Source organism: Macaca fascicularis, chromosome 15 (assembly GCF_037993035.2).
Source record: "Macaca fascicularis isolate 582-1 chromosome 15, T2T-MFA8v1.1".
Classification (NCBI taxonomy): Eukaryota; Metazoa; Chordata; class Mammalia; order Primates; family Cercopithecidae; genus Macaca; species Macaca fascicularis.
This window is the reverse complement of record NC_088389.1, coordinates 1,821,211-1,839,324: the sequence shown is the minus strand read 5'-3', so window position 1 is coordinate 1,839,324 and position 18,114 is coordinate 1,821,211. Positions and strand designations below refer to the sequence as shown.

General features: G+C 52.4%; 1 protein-coding gene across 18 annotated transcripts in view; it reads right to left on the bottom strand.

Annotated features, from left to right (window-relative positions):
• PNPLA7 (patatin like domain 7, lysophospholipase) overlaps positions 1-18,114 on the bottom strand; it is an 84,728-nt gene that overhangs the window by 10,887 nt on the left and 55,727 nt on the right. For 11 of the 18 annotated variants that reach the window (XM_045372757.3, XM_045372759.3, XM_074015852.1 and 8 more), the window contains 5 exons: positions 16,777-16,926; positions 12,913-12,976; positions 12,298-12,466; positions 11,014-11,196; positions 9,705-9,823 (listed from right to left, as the gene is read on the bottom strand). In XM_045372757.3, the coding sequence (XP_045228692.2) occupies positions 9,705-9,823; positions 11,014-11,196; positions 12,298-12,466; positions 12,913-12,976; positions 16,777-16,926 (685 nt within the window). Of the gene's footprint in view, positions 1-9,704; positions 9,824-11,013; positions 11,921-12,006; positions 12,467-12,912; positions 12,977-16,776; positions 16,927-18,114 lie in introns of those variants that run through there. The other 7 variants (XR_012424030.1, XM_074015856.1, XM_074015857.1 and 4 more) reach the window with 5 other exon arrangements.

The window sequence follows — 18,114 nt, the reverse complement described above, 5'->3', positions numbered from 1 at the left end:
GTTGGGAGAGAGTACATATTTACTATCTGTTTCTTTATAGGCAATGTCTGCTTATCTAAATGTGAGGGGAAAAAGAACAATTTAAATAAAAGAGAGTAAAATTAAGCAAATAACAAAGATAAGAGCGCAACTTACAGAGCCAAAAACAAACATACAGAAGATTGACAAAGATGAAAGTTGGTGTTGGAGGGACCAATTCGATGGATAGCCCTGGTGAGACCGACCCAGGAAATGAAAGAGAGAAAGCGTCAATGATGAACAGGAAAGAAAATGGGAACATCGGCGCAGATGCTTTAGTTAAAAAGACTGAACAGCTTCATGCCATAAATAGAAAAATTCAGATAAAATGGGCACATTTTTAGAAAAACCTAACTTACAGGCCGGGCGCGGTGGCTCAAGCCTGTAATCCCAGCACTTTGGGAGGCCGAGGCGGGCGGATCACAAGGTCAGGAGATCGAGACCACAGTGAAACCCCGTCTCTACTAAAAATACAAAAAATTAGCCGGGCGCGGTGGCGGGCGCCTGTAGTCCCAGCTACTCAGGAGGCTGAGGCAGGAGAATGGCGTGAACCCAGGAGGCGGAGCTTGCAGTGAGCCGAGATCGCGCCACTGCACTCCAGCCTGGGCAACAGCGTGAGACTCCGTCTAAAAAAAAAAAAAAAAAAAAAAAAAAAAAAAAAAAAAAGAAAAACCTAACTTACCAAAATGACACAAGAAATAGAGCATCTGAGTAGTACTGTAACTTAGTAAAGATTAAATAAATTTAATCTATCCTTTTTTTTTTTTTTAGACAGGGTCTAACTCTTGCCCAGGTTGGAGTGCATTGGCGTGATCACAGCTCACTGCAGCCTCAACCTCCTGGGTTCAAGTGATTCCCCTCCTGCCTCAGCCTCCCATGTAGCCGCAACCACAGACACACACCATTACGCCCAGCTAATCTTTTCATTTTTATAAAGACGGCGTCTCACTATGTTGCCCAGGCTGGTCTGGAACTCTTGGTCTGGAAATCCTCCCTCCTCAGCCTCCCAAGGTGCTGGGATTACAGGTGTGAGCCACCGCGCCTGGCCTGTGGAAGGTGTTATGTAAATTTTGTTTTATTTATTCCTTATATGTTTCATAAAATTCACTGGTGAAACCATCCGGACATGAAACTTTCTTTGTGGGGATTTAAAAGTTACAGATTCCATTCTGGCTGAGCTCAGCGGCTCACACCCGTAATCCCAGCAGCGAGCTACGATGATGCCACTGCACTCCAGCCTGGGCAATAGAATGAAACCCTGTCTCAAAAAAAATAAATAAAAATAAATAAGCAAAAATAAAAAATTTTTTAAAAACCTTCCAGAGAATAGGAAAAGAAGATGAACTTCCCATTTCAACTTATGAAGCCAGCAAACAAACCTTCATACCAAACCCGGTAAAGACATTTCAAAAAAGGATAATTTCAGTCCAGTCTTAACTCAGGTTTGAATAGAATCTAGCAATATACAAACAGGATAACTTCAACATCATGACGAAACAGGTCTGTCCCAGGAGCACAATGTTGATTTTCATTGGAAAATCAATGTAATTAACACATTAACAGATTAAAGAGAAAATACAATCATCTCAATAGAGTCACAAAAACAACTATTCATGATTAAAAACAAGACACAAGATCAGTTGTAAGACACAAGATCAGTTTATAAATATCAGTTGTATTTCTATATACTGGCAACAAAAAATTTGAAAATGAAGTCTAAACAAAAACAAAAACAAAACAAAAAAAAAAAACCTTAGGAAACTGAGAATAAAAGGGAACTTCCTCAGTCTGACCAAGGGCAGCCACAAAAAGCCGACAACCAAGATCACACTCAGCAGTGGGCTGAACACCTGCTCCCACGCCTGGGAATGAGGCTTGGGTGTCCACGCCCCCCATGTCTATCCACACTGCACTGGTGGTTCTGACCAGCGCAGTAAAGCAAGAAAAAGAAACAGAAAGAAAGTACATATGCATATTGGACGGGAAGAGAAAATACTGTTTGAATCTCAGAAACTATAAGTATGTGTGTAGAAAGTCAAAAAGAATCTACAACAAAGCTACAAGAATAAATGAATTGGCTGGGCACGGTGGCTCACGCCTGTAATCCCAGCACTTTGGGAGGCCGCGGCGGGCGGATCATGAGGTTAGGAGATCGAGACCATCCTGGCTAACACGGTGAAACCCCGTCTCTACTAAAAATACAAAAAATTAGCTGGGCGAGGTGGCGGGTGCCTGTAGTCCCAGCTACTCGGGAGGTTGAGGCAGGAGAATGGCAGGAACCCAGGAGGCGGAGCTTGCAGTGAGCTGAGATCCGACTACTGCACTCCAGCCTGGGCGACAGAGCGAGACTCCGTCTCCAAAAAAAAAAAAAAGAAGAAGAAATGAATTTAGCAGGGTTGTAAGACACAAGATCAGTTTATAAATATCAGTTGTATTTCTATATACTGGCAACAAAAAATTTGAAAATGAAGTCTAAAAGATATCATTTACGGCCAGGCACAATGGCTCACGCCTGTAATCCTAGCACTTTGGGAGGCCAAGGCGGGTTGATCATGAGATCAGGAGTTCAAGACCAGCCTGGTCAAGATGGTGAAATCCCGTCTCTACTAAAAATACAAAAATTAGCCGGGCGTGGTGGCGGGTGCCTGTAATCCCAGCTACTCAGGAGGCTGAGGCAGAGAATTGCTTGAACCCAGGAGGCGGAAATTGCAGTGAACCGAGATCGCACCACTGCACTCCAGCCTGGGTGACAAAATCAAGACTCTGTCTCAAAAAAAAAAAAAAAAAAAAGATACCATTTATAATAGTTTTTTAAAAGCCTGTAAAACCCTTAGAAATATAGTTAACAACAAAAGATGTGCAAGACGTCTACACTGAAGATCGCAAATCATGGCTGATCACCACTATGTGAGGCCTAAGGACACGGGGAGATCCATCTAGATCACGGGCTGGAAGGCTCAATGCTGTCAACTAATGATGTACAGATTCGACATATTCCCCCATCCAAATCTCACAAGGTTTTCTTTTTGGAGATGCTGACGAGCTGCTTTTAAAATTCACATGAAGATGCAAAGGGCCTAGGACAGCCAAAACAATTAAAGAAAAATGGAAAATGGAAGGAACTACGTGACTCCTCAATGCCAAGACTGACTATGAAGCTACAGTAATGAAGACAGTGTAGTACTGTCATTAAGGATAGAGAAACACACCAATGGAACCCAGCAAGGTCCAGACGGGCTCACACCTGCAGGGCCACTGGATCTGACGGGGGCCTCAGCAGTTCGGGAGGGAGGGAAGGTATATTCGTCCGTTTTCATACTGCTCTGAAGAAATTCCTGAGACTGGGTTATTTCTAAAGAAAATGAGGGCCGGGCGCGGTGGCTCAAGCCTGTAATCCCAGCACTTTGGGAGGCCGAGACGGGCGGATCATGAGGTCAGGAGATCGAGACCATCCTGGCTAACACGGTGAAACCCCGTCTCTACTAAAAATACAAAAAAAATGCCGGGCGAGGTGGCGGGCGCCTGTAGTCCCAGCTACTCGGGAGGCTGAGGCCGGAGAATGGCGTGAACCCGGGAGGCGGAGCTTGCAGTGAGCTGAGATCCGGCCACTGCACTCCAGCCTGGGCTACAGAGCGAGACTCCGTCTCAAAAAAAAAAAAAAAAAAAAAAAGAAAATGACTTTTAGGCGGGTACGGGGCTCAGCGGGATTACCCAGCACTTGAGCAACCATACCCAACCTAAACCTCATTTGTTTATAAATTAGAAGCCTGTAATTCCAGCACTTTGGGAGGCCGAGGAGGGTGGATCACCTGAGGTCAGGAGTTTGAGACCAGCCTGGCCAACATGGTGAAACCCTGTCTCTACTAAAAGTACAAAAATTAGCTGGGTGTGCTGGTAGGTGCCTGTAATCCTAGCCACTCAGGAGGCTAAGGCAGGAGAATCACCTGAACCTGGGAGGCAGAGGTTACAGTGAGCTGAGATTGCACCACCACATTCCAGCCTGGGTGACAGAATGAGACTCCGTCTCAAAAAAAAAAAAAAAAAAAAAAAAAAAAAAATATATATATATATATATATATATATATATTTTCAGGCTGAGCACGGTGGCTCATGCCTGTAATCCCAGCACTTCGGGAGGCTGAGGTGGGTGGATCACAAGGTCAGGAGTTTGAGACCAGCCTGACCAACATGGTGAAACCCCATCTCTACTAAAAATACAAAAATTAGCTGGGTGTGGTGCCACGTGCCTGTAATCCCAGCTACTCAGGAGACTGAAGCAGGAGAATTGCTTGAACCCAGAAGGTGGAGCTTGCAGTGAGCCGAGATCGTGCCATTGCACTCCAGCCTGGGTGACAGAACAAGACTCCATCTCAAAAAAAAAAAAAAAAAAAGGCTGAATGGACTCACAGTTCCATGTGGTTGGGGAGGCCTCACAATCATGGTGGAAGGCAAAGCAGGAGCAAAGGCACATCTTACATGGTGGCAGGCAAGGGCACGTGTGCAGGGGAGCTGCCCTTTGTAAAACCATCAGATCCCATGAGACTATCACGAGAAGAATATAGGAAAGACCCGCCCCCATGATTCAGTTACCTCCCACCAGGTCCCTCCCACAACACGTGGGGATTATGGGAGTCATAATTCAAGGTGAGATTTGGGTGGGGACATGGCCGAACCATATCATTCAGAGCAATCAGACACCACATGGGAAAAGTGGACTCCCACCTCACACCAGTCATGAAAATCAGTTTGCGGTGGCTCACAGACTTAAACGTACAGGCTGGAAAAGCTTCCAGAAGATGTAGAATACTTCTGTGACCTTGGAATAGGCGGAACCTCTCAGGACGCCAGAATTAATAACCATAAAAAAACCGGAAAATCACACTTCATCAAAATTTTAAATGGTTCATCCAAAGAGGCCATTAAGAAAATGAGAAGAAAAGCCTAGACTGAGGACAGTATCAGCAATAAATGTATCCACAAAAGACTTGTGTTCAGAATAAAGAACTCCTTCGATACAGTAGTAAAAGACAAAAACCTATTACAAAATGGATAAAGAACTTAAAAGGATACTCCACAAAAGAAGATACACAAATGGCCAGCAAGCTCATGAACAGGTGTTCTACTCATCAGTCTTTGGAGGGATGCAAATTAGAATCACAGTGAGACACCACTGCAGACCATTAGAATGGGCAAAATTTAACATACTGCCGTTACCAAGGGTCGGTGGGGATGTGGGCCACTCGAACTCTCAGACATTGCTGGTGGGAGTGTAAAACGATACAACTGTGCCATGACCGGGCACTTACACTGCTGGGCATTTGCCCAAGAGGAAAGGAAACATGTCCACAAAAGGATTTGAAGAAGAGTTGGGCCGGGTATGGTGGCTCACGCCTGTAATCCCAGCATTTTGAGAAGCTGAGGGGGGGGATCACTTAAGGTCGGGAGTTCGAGACCAGCCTGGACAACATGGTGAAACCCCATCTCTACTAAAAATACAAAAATTGGCCGGGCGCGGTGGCTCAAGCCTGTAATCCCAGCACTTTGGGAGGCCGAGACGGGCGGATCACGAGGTCAGGAGTTCGAGACCATCCTGGCTAACACGGTGAAACCCTGTTTCTACTAAAAAATACAAAAAACTAGCCGGGCGAGGTGGCGGGCGCCTGTAGTCCCGGCTACTCGGGAGGCTGAGGCAGGAGAATGGTCTAAACCCGGGAGGCGGAGCTTGCAGTGAGCTGAGATCCGGCCACTGCACCCCAGCCTGGGCGACAGAACAAGACTCCGTCTCAAAAAAAAAAAAAAAAAAAAAAAAATTAGCTGGGCGTGGTGGCAGGTGCCTGTAACCCCAGCTACTGGGGAGGCTGAGGCAGGAGAATTACCTGAAGCCAGGAGGTGGAGGATGCAGTGAGCCGAGATCGTGCCACTGCACTCCAGCCTGGGCTACAGAGCGAGATCTTGTCTCAAAACAGACAAACACAAGAGTTGGTGATAACAGCTTTGTTTGTAATAACCAAGACCAGAAAACCAACCATCCATCAACCGGAAGGGGGAGAAGCAAAGTGTGGTGAGTGTACCCGGCAGCGCCACTGCTGAGAGTCAGGAGCACAGACAAATCTCAGGCATGCTATGTCGCGTGATCAACGCCAGACACCAACAGGCGCGCAGTGGAAAACCTGAGCGAGCGAGGCGGGCAAAGTAAAGCCCACGATGCGCGTTCTCAGGAGCGTGACGCCGCCTGGGAGGAACACGGAGGGCTGCAGGGAACCCGGAGGAACACGGAGGGCTGCGGGGAACCCGGAGGAACACGGAGGGCTGCGGGGAACGTGCTCGGACCGCAGCGGTATTGTCGCAGAAAAGATCAACTGCAAGACACATTTGAGAAAAATCTTCCAGAAAGTGGAACAAAAGGACAGAGATGAAGAATAGGGGAGAGAAAAGACTAAAAATTAGAAGATCCATCTAAGATGCCCCAAATCTGACCATCAGAAGCTCCAGGAAGGCCGGGCACAGTGGCTCATGCCTGTAATCCCAGCGCTTTGGGAGGCTGAGGCAGGAGGACCCTCTGAGCCCAGGAGTTTGAGATTTGCCTGGCAACATGGTGAAACCCTCTCTCTCCAAAAAAAAAAAAAAAAAAAAGAAAGAAAAGAAAAACAACTTAGCCAGGTGTGGTGGCCTGCACCTATGGTCGCAGCAACTCAGGAGGCTGAGGCAGGAGGACTGCCTGAGCCCAGGAACTTCCAGCTGCAGTGAGCTCTGACTGCACCGCTGCACTCCAGCCTGGGTGACAGAGAGATCCTGTCTCAAAAAAAAAAAGCCTGGGCGCAGTGACTCACGCCTGTAATCCCAGCACTTTGGGAGGCCAAGGTGGGCAGATCGCAAGGTCAGGAGATCGAGACCATTCTGGCTAGCATGGGGAAACCCCGTCTCTGCTAAAATTATAAAAAAAACAAAAAAATTAGCAGGCTTGGTGGTGGGCACCTGTAGCTCCAGGAAGCGAGAACACAGAAAAGAGGGAGGTAAACATTTTCATTTAGAAAAATTATAAATTTCCCAGAGTTGAAGCCTGTGAGTTTCCAAATTTGAAAGAGTCCACTGGGAATCCACTGTCAGTGGATGCAAAAAGAGCCACATGAAGGCCCGTCATCATGCACTTTCAGAATACCAAGAATGCAGAGTCTCAGGCCAGGCACAGTGGCTCATGCCTGTAATCCCAGCACTCTGGGAGGCTGAGTGGTGAGGACTGCTTGAAGCTGAGAGTTGAGGCTACAGTGAGCTTATGATTGCCACTGCACTCCAGCCTGGGCAACACAGCGAGACTCTGTTTTGTTTTTAAAAAAGAGAAAATCTCCTACAAGGTTCCAGAAGAAAAAACAGGCCTTGTGAATAAAAACAGCACTAAATTTCTCAACAACAATACAAAAAACTAAAAAGACAATGGAACCATGCCTTAAAATTCTCAGGGAAAATTATTTCCATCTAGAATTCTATACCCAGCCAAACTATCATACAAGTGTGGGAACAGAATGAGGACATTTGCTGATATGCATGCTCTTAAAACGTTTACTTCTCCATGCATCTCCTCCTAGGGAAATTTCTAGAGCATATATCCACCAAAATGAGGAATAAACCAATGAAGAAGAAGACATGAAATTACAGGAAATGGAACTGAACACAGGAGAGAAACGAAGGTAGTTTCTAGGATGGCGGTTAAAGAAAATTCCAGGGCAACTTCTCAGCAGCACGCTAGAAAGCAACCAGTGGAGATAGGAGGAGGCTAGAGGGCTTTAGGGAGGACGACTCCTGAAAACTGAACAGAGACGAGTGGTGTGTCCGAACATACTGAGAGGAGGTTAATGCCTGCCCCGGTGTCCTTGGGTAAACTAAGAATGCCCAGAAAACTGAACAAATGTGAGAATTATTAAGTCCAAGGAAGGAAATTCAATCATAGGATAGGACAGGATGTGACTTAGCTCTGAGGGACACCCACACTGTCCTAACGACATAGACAGTGAGTGCTGGCTAACTAGTGATGGAACCACACTGGGATTTTGAGTGGAAAGGAGGGAGACAGACGCGTGGATGAGTGACTGATCGATAGTTGGAGATGGACAGACTCTGACTGCAGGTGTGGAAGGCGGTTAAGAAGTCAACAATCTAAAACCAAAAACAAAACAAAACAAAAACTTAGAATAGGAATGCGATTTAGAGATACAGACAAGCAGACAGCCCAAAACATGGGAAGTGGTTATTTCTGGGATAGCTCTGGACGTGGTGCTGGAGGGAGGGCAAGGGCCTGCAGTTATGTGCCTTAAGAAATACTTACAGCTTCTAAGTATTATCTTGATCAAAGCTACGTTCTCATTAAAAATGCTGCTGATCTGGCCTGCAAGGCAGGTCTGGGTGTGGGCTCAACTGCTCCAAGTCCCTGCACTGTCCCAGACCCACAGAAGGAGACCTGGGTCCTGTCCCCAGCCTGACAACCTCAGGTAAGCCATTGAACTGCTCTAGGCCAACTTCTGCAGCGTTTAAGAGAAAGTATGGCACAAGAGGAGGTGGCAAGTCCCTTATACAGCAGGATGCAGTGGGCATTTCGCTACCTGGACCAGCCCCAGGGGCGGACAGGGCCCTGCCCTGGGGCCAGCAGAAGCATCCTTGAGGCCCTGGGGCTACCTCCAAGCTCCTCCCTGGGTAGCAGTGCTGGCACTCCGTGGGAGATGGGAGAGGCTGCCAGAGAGGCCCCACCCCAGCAGGGCAGCCCCGGCCTGGACCCCTGCCCAGGCACCCCTCGGCGTCCTCCCTTCATTTGGGGGCAACGGTAGGAGGCTCTGCCCTGCCCCTTATGCACACCTGGCTCAGCAGAGGGGCACGTGCCTGTCCCACCCTCCTTGGGGCTCCCGGGCTCCATCTCGGTGCCAAATGTATCTATTCACGGTCAGGAGAAGGTGGTGTCTGATGACAAGGCAGGGGAGGAGTGACCTGGGATTAAAGTCCTTGAAAGACTCAGTTTTGGCAGAGAGCAATGCTTTATCAAGTATTAGAGTGAAGGAAACTCACCAGACCCCGGAAAGACCGGCTGAGGAAAGAGCAGAGATTTCAGAGGAGACGCAAAGGGCCAACAAGCAACCACTTCTTTTTTTGTTTGTTTGTTTTGTTTTTTGAGACATAGTCTTGCTCTGTCCCCAGGCTGGAGTGCAATGGCGCAATCTTGGCTCACTGCAACCTCTGCCTCCCACGTTCAAGCAATTCTCCTGCCTTAGCCTCCTGAGTAGCTGGGACTACAGGTGCACGCCACCACGCCTAGCTGATTTTTCTACTTTTAGTAGAGACTAGGTTTCGCCACGTTGGCCAGGATGGTCTTAATCTCTTGACCTCGTGGTCTGCCTGCCTCAGCCTCCCAAAGTGCTGGGATTACAGGCGTGAGCCATCGTGCCTGGTCCAAGTAGCCACTTGTAAGCAAAGGCAGTCAAAACGAGATATGTCTTCTACTAAACTGGCCATAATAAAACCAGGGCCACTCTGGGTGTCAGTGGGCACACCATGTGCGCTAGGTCTGGACAGGCGGCCTGAGGGTCTCCTTGTCTTCGGGTGACACCCCCCGCCCCAGCACCCAGCACCGCCCAGCACCCGAGGGGGTGACTGTCACCACACACACAACCATGAGGAGTGCGTGGGAAGCGGGGGGCACTCACCTTGCTCCCCCTCCCCCAAGCACCAGGGCAATGGCGTTGCCCGTCAGCACCCTTGCCAAGCGGGAGAAGTCTGAGTGTCGGTCCGGGGGCCGCTGGAAGACGCGCTTGTACATCTCCACCTGGGGGAAGAGCCGTCAGGCAGGGCTGGTGCGGGGCCCCACCCTCGGCCGAGACCTCGCATCCTGGCTTGACTGGGGGGAGTTTCCTCCACTTCTAACCCAAACTGACCCCAAATCCTCCCCAGCATGCAGCACGCCCTGCCTGATAAGACTGATCAACACCTCAGTGCCCGGGCCGGGCCCCAGAGACAGCTCAGCTACTGGGGGGAGGACACTGGCAGAGGGTACGTGGGCAAGAGAGTGGGCCCAGGTGGGGGGCCAGAGGGCCTCCTCAGAGCTGTCCCCACTGGGGTCCCCCAATCCTGCAGCAGATGGTGCTTTCAGGGTGCGGGTTCCTGGACAGAGCTGTGGGCTGGGGGCTGTGAAGCATGAGCAGCCTCCAGATACCTCTCACCCTCAGGCCCCAGGGCTGCCTGAGGACACTGGAATTAAAAGTCTCAGGGGCCGGGCGCGGTGGCTCAAGCCTGTAATCCCAGCACTTTGGGAGGCCGAGGCGGGCAGATCACGAGGTCAGGAGATCGAGACCATCCTGGCTAACACAGTGAAACCCCGTCTCTACTAAAAAATACAAAAAACTAGCCAGGCGAGGTGGCGGGCGCCTATAGTCCCAGCTACTCAGGAGGCTGAGGCAGGAGAATGGCGTAAACCCGGGAGGCGGAGCTTGCAGTGAGCTGAGATCCGGCCACTGCACTCCCGCCTGGGCGACAGAGCGAGACTCCGTCTCAAAAAATAAATAAATAAATAAATAAAAAATAAAAGTCTCAGGGTCTTCTGCCCAAAGGAGGGAGCAGTGCTGGCCTGAGGACACCCTCGTCGGCCGGATGTGGGGCCTCAGCCTCAGCCCTGAGCAGCCCTGACGTGAGGCCCATCCCCCAGGGTTTACTGCCCCTCCCCTGACATCAGGCCCATCTCCCAGGGTTCGGTGAGCCCCCAGCCCCATGGCCGCCCTGTGGCTGCCCCCACCCTGCTGGCTGCCTCCTAGCTGCAGGGGGTGTCACCTTGCCGTGGCCACAAGAGGCCCAAAGGGCAAGAGGAAGGAGACGTGAGGCAGGGTCACGTTCACAAGCACAGGAAGGGCCCAGGGAGCGCAGGTGTCAGGAAATCAGGTGGGGAATGTGAAGGCAGCTTCGGACATTCAAGGAAATGAACGACAGAGCCACGGGCAGGCCTCCTGGCTCTCCCCGCCTCACCAACTTGGGCAGGCTCCTCCTGGAGAAGACGCGGCGTGGGCAGCAGAGGTGCAGGTGGCCAGAGCACCAGCTCCGCATGTTCAGCCACTCCACGGTGCGGGCGGGCGCCGGGCCCTCCTCCCGGTGCAGCAGGATCAGCTGCTTCTGAGCACGCACAGCTGTGCTCTCCAGCATCCGCTCCAGCTGAAAGGCAGAGCCCACGTGTCTGCCAGCCGGGCGAGCCTGCGACTCGGGGCAGGATGGAGCTGAGGGCAGCACAGAGGGTCTGAGGGCAGGACCCCGGGAGCAGCGCCCGGGTTCTGCAAAGCAACTTGGCTGTGGCCTGGTCTTGGCGCTGCCGAAGCTGTGACGGCAGGGGTCTGTCCGTCCACGGTGCCGGGCAAGGTCAGCACGGCAGGAGGGGACACCTCCTCTTTCTGTTTCTCTAACACTGCCTCATAAACACATACAGCAACCTTTTCGAATGAGGTATTTTGCAAACAAACCCTCACAAGGGAGTATCACTAGCTGCAGAACAGGAACATACATCAGAGAGGAGGAATTTTTAGCTGCCCCAGGATTAGCCCAGGCAGGCTTGTGATGAGAACAGAGCAGGGAGCAGAGGAGGGAGACGGAAACGCGAACTGAAGGCAGGAAGCTGGAGAACGAACAGGACTGGGCAGTCGTGAGCCCGAGGCCTCGCCTGCAGCAATGGCCAGGTGGAAGGTCCACAGGCAATCGGGTCAGCGATCTGCTGCCATCTGGGAACCTGCAGACACAGCCTGGGGCTGGCGTCCCAAAGGTGCCTGCACAAGGCTGTTCCCATTGGCTGAGGATGCAGAGGCAGAGGGTGAGGCATTCACAAGAAGAAAACGAAGTAGCCAGAAAAAGCAGCGAGGGGAACAGGAACGACGCTGAAACCTAAATGCTGTGGAGAAGAGCAAACTTCAGACGACATAAAATAGGGCACCGTTTATGTAAAAGGTGAGACCTGGAAAGGGAAGCTTTCTGTACCGGCTGTAAAAGTGCGAAAGGCGACCAGAGGCTTTGACTTCACAAGAGGCCACGTGGGGCCCCTGCCCTGCCCCGTGCTGGAACCGCTGGAGACCTGCCCTGCCTGTGCTGGCACCGCTGGAGGTCAATACAGCACCATGTTTTTAAAACGCGGGTAGCAGATATCTGAGTGTTGGCTCTCATTATCTGTCCTTTTCTGAGTTTGTGCAGTGTTTCACTCAAAGGAAAAGAGAAACAGGAGGTTCTGAAGAGAGGGCTCTCCCCAGCTCCACTGGCCTTCCCCGTGCTCACCTCGCCCACTGTGGGCTCCTGGTCACCCAGGCCCACGATGAGGATGCAGTCGGCCTGGCGCACGCAGCGCTGGGTCCAGGGTGTGAGCGTGCCGTCTGCCTGGTAGAGCACGATCCTGTGCGTGTCCTCCTGCTGCCCCAGCCAGCTGGACAGCCGGTACTCGTGGACACTGCAGGCCGCAGAGGGAGGACCTCACTACTCCGCAGGGGCCTGGCACTCTTAGTGCGTGTCCCCAGTGGAAAGAGGCAGCAGAGGCCAGCACCAGTTGCTGCCCCTTCCCCTCCCGGCCCAGCATTTCTTGCTATCTCTAGTTCGCAGTGAGTCATTCAGGGCCTAGGTGGTCAAGCACAGGCTGCCGTTAAGCCCAGAGGCTGAGGCTCACTGCAGGGCAGGCGGGGGAAGGTGAGACCCCGGGCTGCCCAGGTGGGAAGCGGGGGCCAGGATCTCCTGGGAGGCCCGACAGTGCCCAGCAGGTCACTGCTGCCCAGTGTGTGTTTGGTGAGGTGTGCCGGATGAGGAGCTGCAGTGCAGATGCCGGACGTGACAGAGTGGGGACACCTCTCAGGGCTGCACTGGGCCGGCTGGGAGGAGGGAGTCGGGGCTGATGGCACGCACCTGTCCAGGGCAGCGGAGCCGAGGCGCCGTTTTATGTTGTCACTGGTCAGCAGCAGGGTCGGGCCTGAAAATACCATCACCAGTAATGGAGCCTGCCCAGGCCGCCCACCTCCAAGGCTGAGCAAGGCACCAACGCCAAGCAAGGCAGTGAGAGTCCTCTCCCCACCCCCAAGGCCTGCTCCCCTTCAGCGCAACTGCCAAGCCTTCTTCACCTGCCAGTGCGGAAGGGCCTGTGGCCTGATGCTACCTCCCCTCTGCCCTGAAGGAGGCCTTGGGCAGCCTCTCTGAGCCTCGGTCTCCTCCAGCACAAGGAGCAGTGGAATCTCTGTGTCCTGCCACGTGTGCAGGGCAGGGAAGGTTGTACGATGGGAGATAACATAATTTCCCAAACCCAGATCATCGAGGTGCCAGACGCCAAGAGGCCAGGGTCCCCAGTGTCGAGATGCCTGTTCGTACGCATCTTCCATGTGGGCACAGCTGTCAGGGCCCTTCTCAACCAGGGGCGCCAGTGTCAGCGCTGGCATCACAGCCACCAGAGGCTTGGGGGAGAAGCTAAGATGAGGGGCTCAGCCTGAGGGGGTGCTGCTTGGCAGTGCCAGGTGGGAAAGGACCCAGAGACTCATGTGTGGGAAGCAGAGAGGTCTAATTCTAATTACAAGCTAGAGATCGGCCAAGCGCCGTGGCTCACGCCTGTAATCCCAGCACTTTGGGAGGCGAGGCAGGTGGATCATGAGGTCAGGAGATCGAGACCATCCTGGCTAACATGGTGAAACCCCGTCTCTACTAAAAATACAAAAAATCAGCTGGGCATGGTGGCAGGTGCCTGTAGTCCCAGCTACTTGGGAGGCTGAGGCAGGAGAATGGCGTGAACCCTGGAGGTGGAGCTTGCAGTGAGTCGAGATCGCGCCCCTGCACTCCAGCCCGGGTAACAGAGCGAGACTCCGTCTCAAAAAAAAAACAAACAAACAAAACAAACAGCTAGAGATCAGATCAATGTGTCCTGTGCCTTGTCTTAAATGGCAACATTTGTTTCCTGGAGGCACACAAGATAAGGGCCCCTCTGACAACTGACCTGGAATACCCCCTGGACCCAAGGCCCAGCTCTGAGCTCAAAATCCAGCCCAGTGCCGGTGGGACATGCAGCAGCCGGAACCTGCTCGCTGCTGTGGGACTGTAGCCCGGTGCGGCCTCACTGGAAGTCGGCCCGGTGGTTTCTTCTACAACTAAACATACTCTGACCACAGGATCCGGCAATCACCCTTCTTGGTGTTTACCCAAGGGAAGTGAAAACTTCTGTCCACCCAGAAGCACGCACACAGGTGTTTACAGCAGCTTCACTCCTAATTGCCAAACCCTGGAAGCTGCCGAGATGCCCTCCAGTAGATGAACAGATAAACTGGTGCGTCCAGGCAGCGGACGATGACTCAGCACCAAAAAGAACTGAGCTCCAGGCCAGAAAAAGGCCAGGAGGAACCTGGGTGCACGTGACTGAGTGGGAGAAGGCCGTCTGCAGAGGCTACACTGTGTGGTTCCATTTCTATCACTTTCCCAGAATGACGAAATTATAGAGATCGAGAACAGGTCCCTGGCTGCCGGCAGGCTGGGGTGCTGGGTGACAACGTGGCAGCCACCTGCAGGGTCTCCTCCGTGACAGAGCGGCCCCACGGCCCTGTGTGGTGCAGGTCACAGAAACGGCACCCACGTCACACCGCACCGCACACACCCAGGAGGGCACGGACGGGCTGCTGGGGCCCGAGGGGTCTACAGATGGCGTAAACGCCAACGTCCCGGCCTCGATGTTACCCCCTAACGCGCTGCCCGTGAGGGAGCCCCAGCGAAGGGAACATGGGGTCTCTCTTTACTATTCTACAATTTCTCCAATCCTATAATTATTTCAAAATAAAGTGGTTTTTTTGTTTATTTTGACACGGAGTCTCGCTCTGTTGCCCAGGCTGGAGTGTAAGGGCACCATCTCAGCTCACTGCAACCTCCACTTCCCAAGGTCAAGCGATTCTCCTGCCTCAGCCTCCCTCGTAGCTGGGACTACAGGCGCCCACCACCAAGCCCAGCTAATTTTTGTGTTTTTAGTGAGACGGGGTTTCAACATGTTGGCTAGGTCAGTCTCGAGCTCCTGACCTCAAGTGATCCTCCCACCTCAGCCTCCCCAAGTTCTGGGATTAAGGGCGTGAGCCACCACACCCGGCGAAAAAGTGTTTTTTAAAGGTAACTAGTTTCTATGAAGCAGTACAGCTCCACCGCACTGCTAGAAGATGTTTTTGGATGCACCTGGAATACTCTGACTGATGTCACTGGAAATGAGTACGATTTTCTGCATATACTGGGAATATGTGTCATGTAATGACGGTCAAGGTCATCAGACAAGGCAATCCATGCTTTATGTGTTTTAATATTTTGTTTTGAGAGTAACTTTTATTTATTTACTTTTTTTTTTTTTTTTTTTTTTTGAGACGGAGTCTCGCTCTGTCGCCCAGGCTGGAGTGCAGTGGCGCAATCTCGGCTCACTTCAAGCTCCGCCTCCCGGGTTCACGCCATTCTCCTGCCTCAGCCTCCCGAGTAGCTGGGACTACAGGCGCCCGCCCCTGCGCCTGGCTAATTTTTTCTATTTTTAGTAGAGACGGGGTTTCACCATGGTCTCGATCTCCTGACCTTGTGATCCGCCCACCTCGGCCTCCCAAAGTGCTGGGATTACAGGCGTGAGCCACCACGCCCGGCTTATTTACTTTTGAGATAGAGTCTTGCTCTGTCACCCAGGCTAGAGTGCAGTGGTGCGATCTCGGCTCACTGCAACCTCTACCTCCTGGGTTCAAGCGATTCTCCTGCCTCAGCCTCCCATGTAGCCGGGATTACAGGTGCCCGCCACCATGCCCGGCTAATTTTTATATTTCCAGTAGACATGGGGTTTCACCATGTTGGTCAGGCTGGTCTTGAACTCCTGACCTCAGGTGATCCGCCCGCCTCGGTCTCCCAAAGTGCTGGGATTACAGGTGTGAGCCACCACACCTGGCTGAGAATAACTTTTAAATATTAGATGTTTACAGTAGTATCTTTCCACATGATATATTTTTTGCATTTATTGTTTTCTATTACCAAATGTCTGTATCAGGAGAGAGCATTTTCACATGGTTCTGAAATACTCTTGTCACAATATATTGTTTCATAATAATTACACAACATTAATTGCATTATCATTATTATTATTATTATTATTAGAGATGGAGTCTTACTCTGTCGCCCAGGCTGCAGTGCAATGGTGTGATCTCAGCTCACTGCAACCCCTACCTCCCAGGTTCAAGTGATTCTCCTGCCTCAGCCTCCTCAATAGCTGGGATTACAGATGTGCACCACCATGCCCGGCTAATTTTTGTATTTCTAGTAGAGATGAGGTTTTACCATTTTGGCCAGGCTGGTCTTGAACTCCTGACCTCTGCCTCCCAAAGTGCTGGAATTACAGGCATGAGCCACCGTGCCCGGCCACATTCATTATTATTGCATTATTTTGCCAAGACAACACTGAAATTCTTAGTATAACCCTAAACCCACAGAAAACTGACTTCCTATTATCATGGTCTCTATAATCACATGGAAACTTGTAAATAAAATGTTGCAAAGATTACAGAATACCTGAATACCGCAGAATTCTGAGTTCTCAGGAAATTCAACTCCTTGTCCCTGAATCCCCAGATTTAACAGCTGCCAGAAATTTGGAAACACTACGGAACACTGACCCCACCTGAGCCCCGGCCACCCACCGCCGCGTCCCCTCGAAGACGGAGGGCAGCCGGCACCCCCCCTCCGCAGGCCCAGAACCCAAGGACGGCTGGAGGCCGGGAGGCCCAGGCTTACCAATGGCGCTGAGGGCGTGCTCCAGCTCCAGGGCGAAGGCGGTGAGGGGCACTTCCTCTGACACGGGCATCACTGCCACCGTGGACAGGTTGACAGCCGGGTTCCCCGAGTCCCACTTGCTGCCTGCCGTGGGGAGCCCAAGCTGGTGGCCTGTGGAGCAAATGACCCACGTCAGCTGGGACAGCCCAGACACTCGCAGATGCCTCCAGATGCCCTGTGGCCCCCCAGGCTGCCCAGGAGCAATGCAGCAGCACCAGAGGCTGCCTGGGCCTCACGCCTCCCCAGTCCTGAGGCTGCCTGGGCCTTGTGCCTCCCCAGCCCTTAGGGGCTGTCTGGACTTCATGCCACCCCCTGCCCTCAGAGGCTATCTGGGCCTCACACCGTCCCCAGCCATGTGGCTGCCCAGGCCTCATGCCTCCTCCAGGCCAGAGGCTGTCTTGGTCTCAGGCCTTCCCCAGCTCTTCCTGATGAGCTGCCAGTCCACAAGTGCAAGCGCCCCCAGGCCCCACACAGCAGACCTGACGAGCACTGGTCCAGGCCCAGGCCCAGGCCCAGGCAGTGGATTCGTCCTGACCCACCGAAGACAGTGATTCAGAGAGCGACTGAAAGGTACATGAGGCTTGGAGTAAACTAGACAAATTCTCCAGGTGAGGCCTCATCGGAGTAAACTAGACAAACTCTCCAGGTGAGGCCTCATCCTCTGAACCAACCGCTCGCAGGGCTTTCCACCACTCACTCCAGGAACAGTAAATAATTCACAGGCTAGAGATCAACAGGCGTGCTTCTCTTGTCTGTTATCTGCAAGGGACTCCAGAAACCAAGGGAGCACAGCGCAGCCCTGGGAAACCTGGGCCAGGCCCTGGAGACCCCGGAGACGTCAGTGAGGAGGTCAAGGCAGACCGGGCTTTCCTCTCCCTGAGACTGGAGCCTCCAGGGCCCACCATGGGGGCACACCCAGACAGGCAGGACCCTCTCCCTGGCCCCCACGTGGGCTGAGGGGCCCCTCGGCCAGCACAATGGCAAGGACGTGGACCGGGAGTCTGGGAACTTGAGGGTCCCCTGAGGGTCCCAGGCCCTCTTTACTGGAAGCCACGTGATGAGTGGCATCTCTGCTTCCACGAAAGAGGTTGAGGGGACGGCCTCAACACTCCCAAGGCCACCGCACCACCAGCCACGCTCCTGCCCACGAGGGTCTCCTGCATCCAGGTGCCATGGACATTCCTGTTCTGCAGCCCCCATGGCCCAGCCCTCCCACAGGCTGTCCCCTGGCCTATGCCTCCCGTCCCCAGTGAGGCAGCTTCCAAAATCCACCAGACACGCAGGTCCTGATTGGCCAAG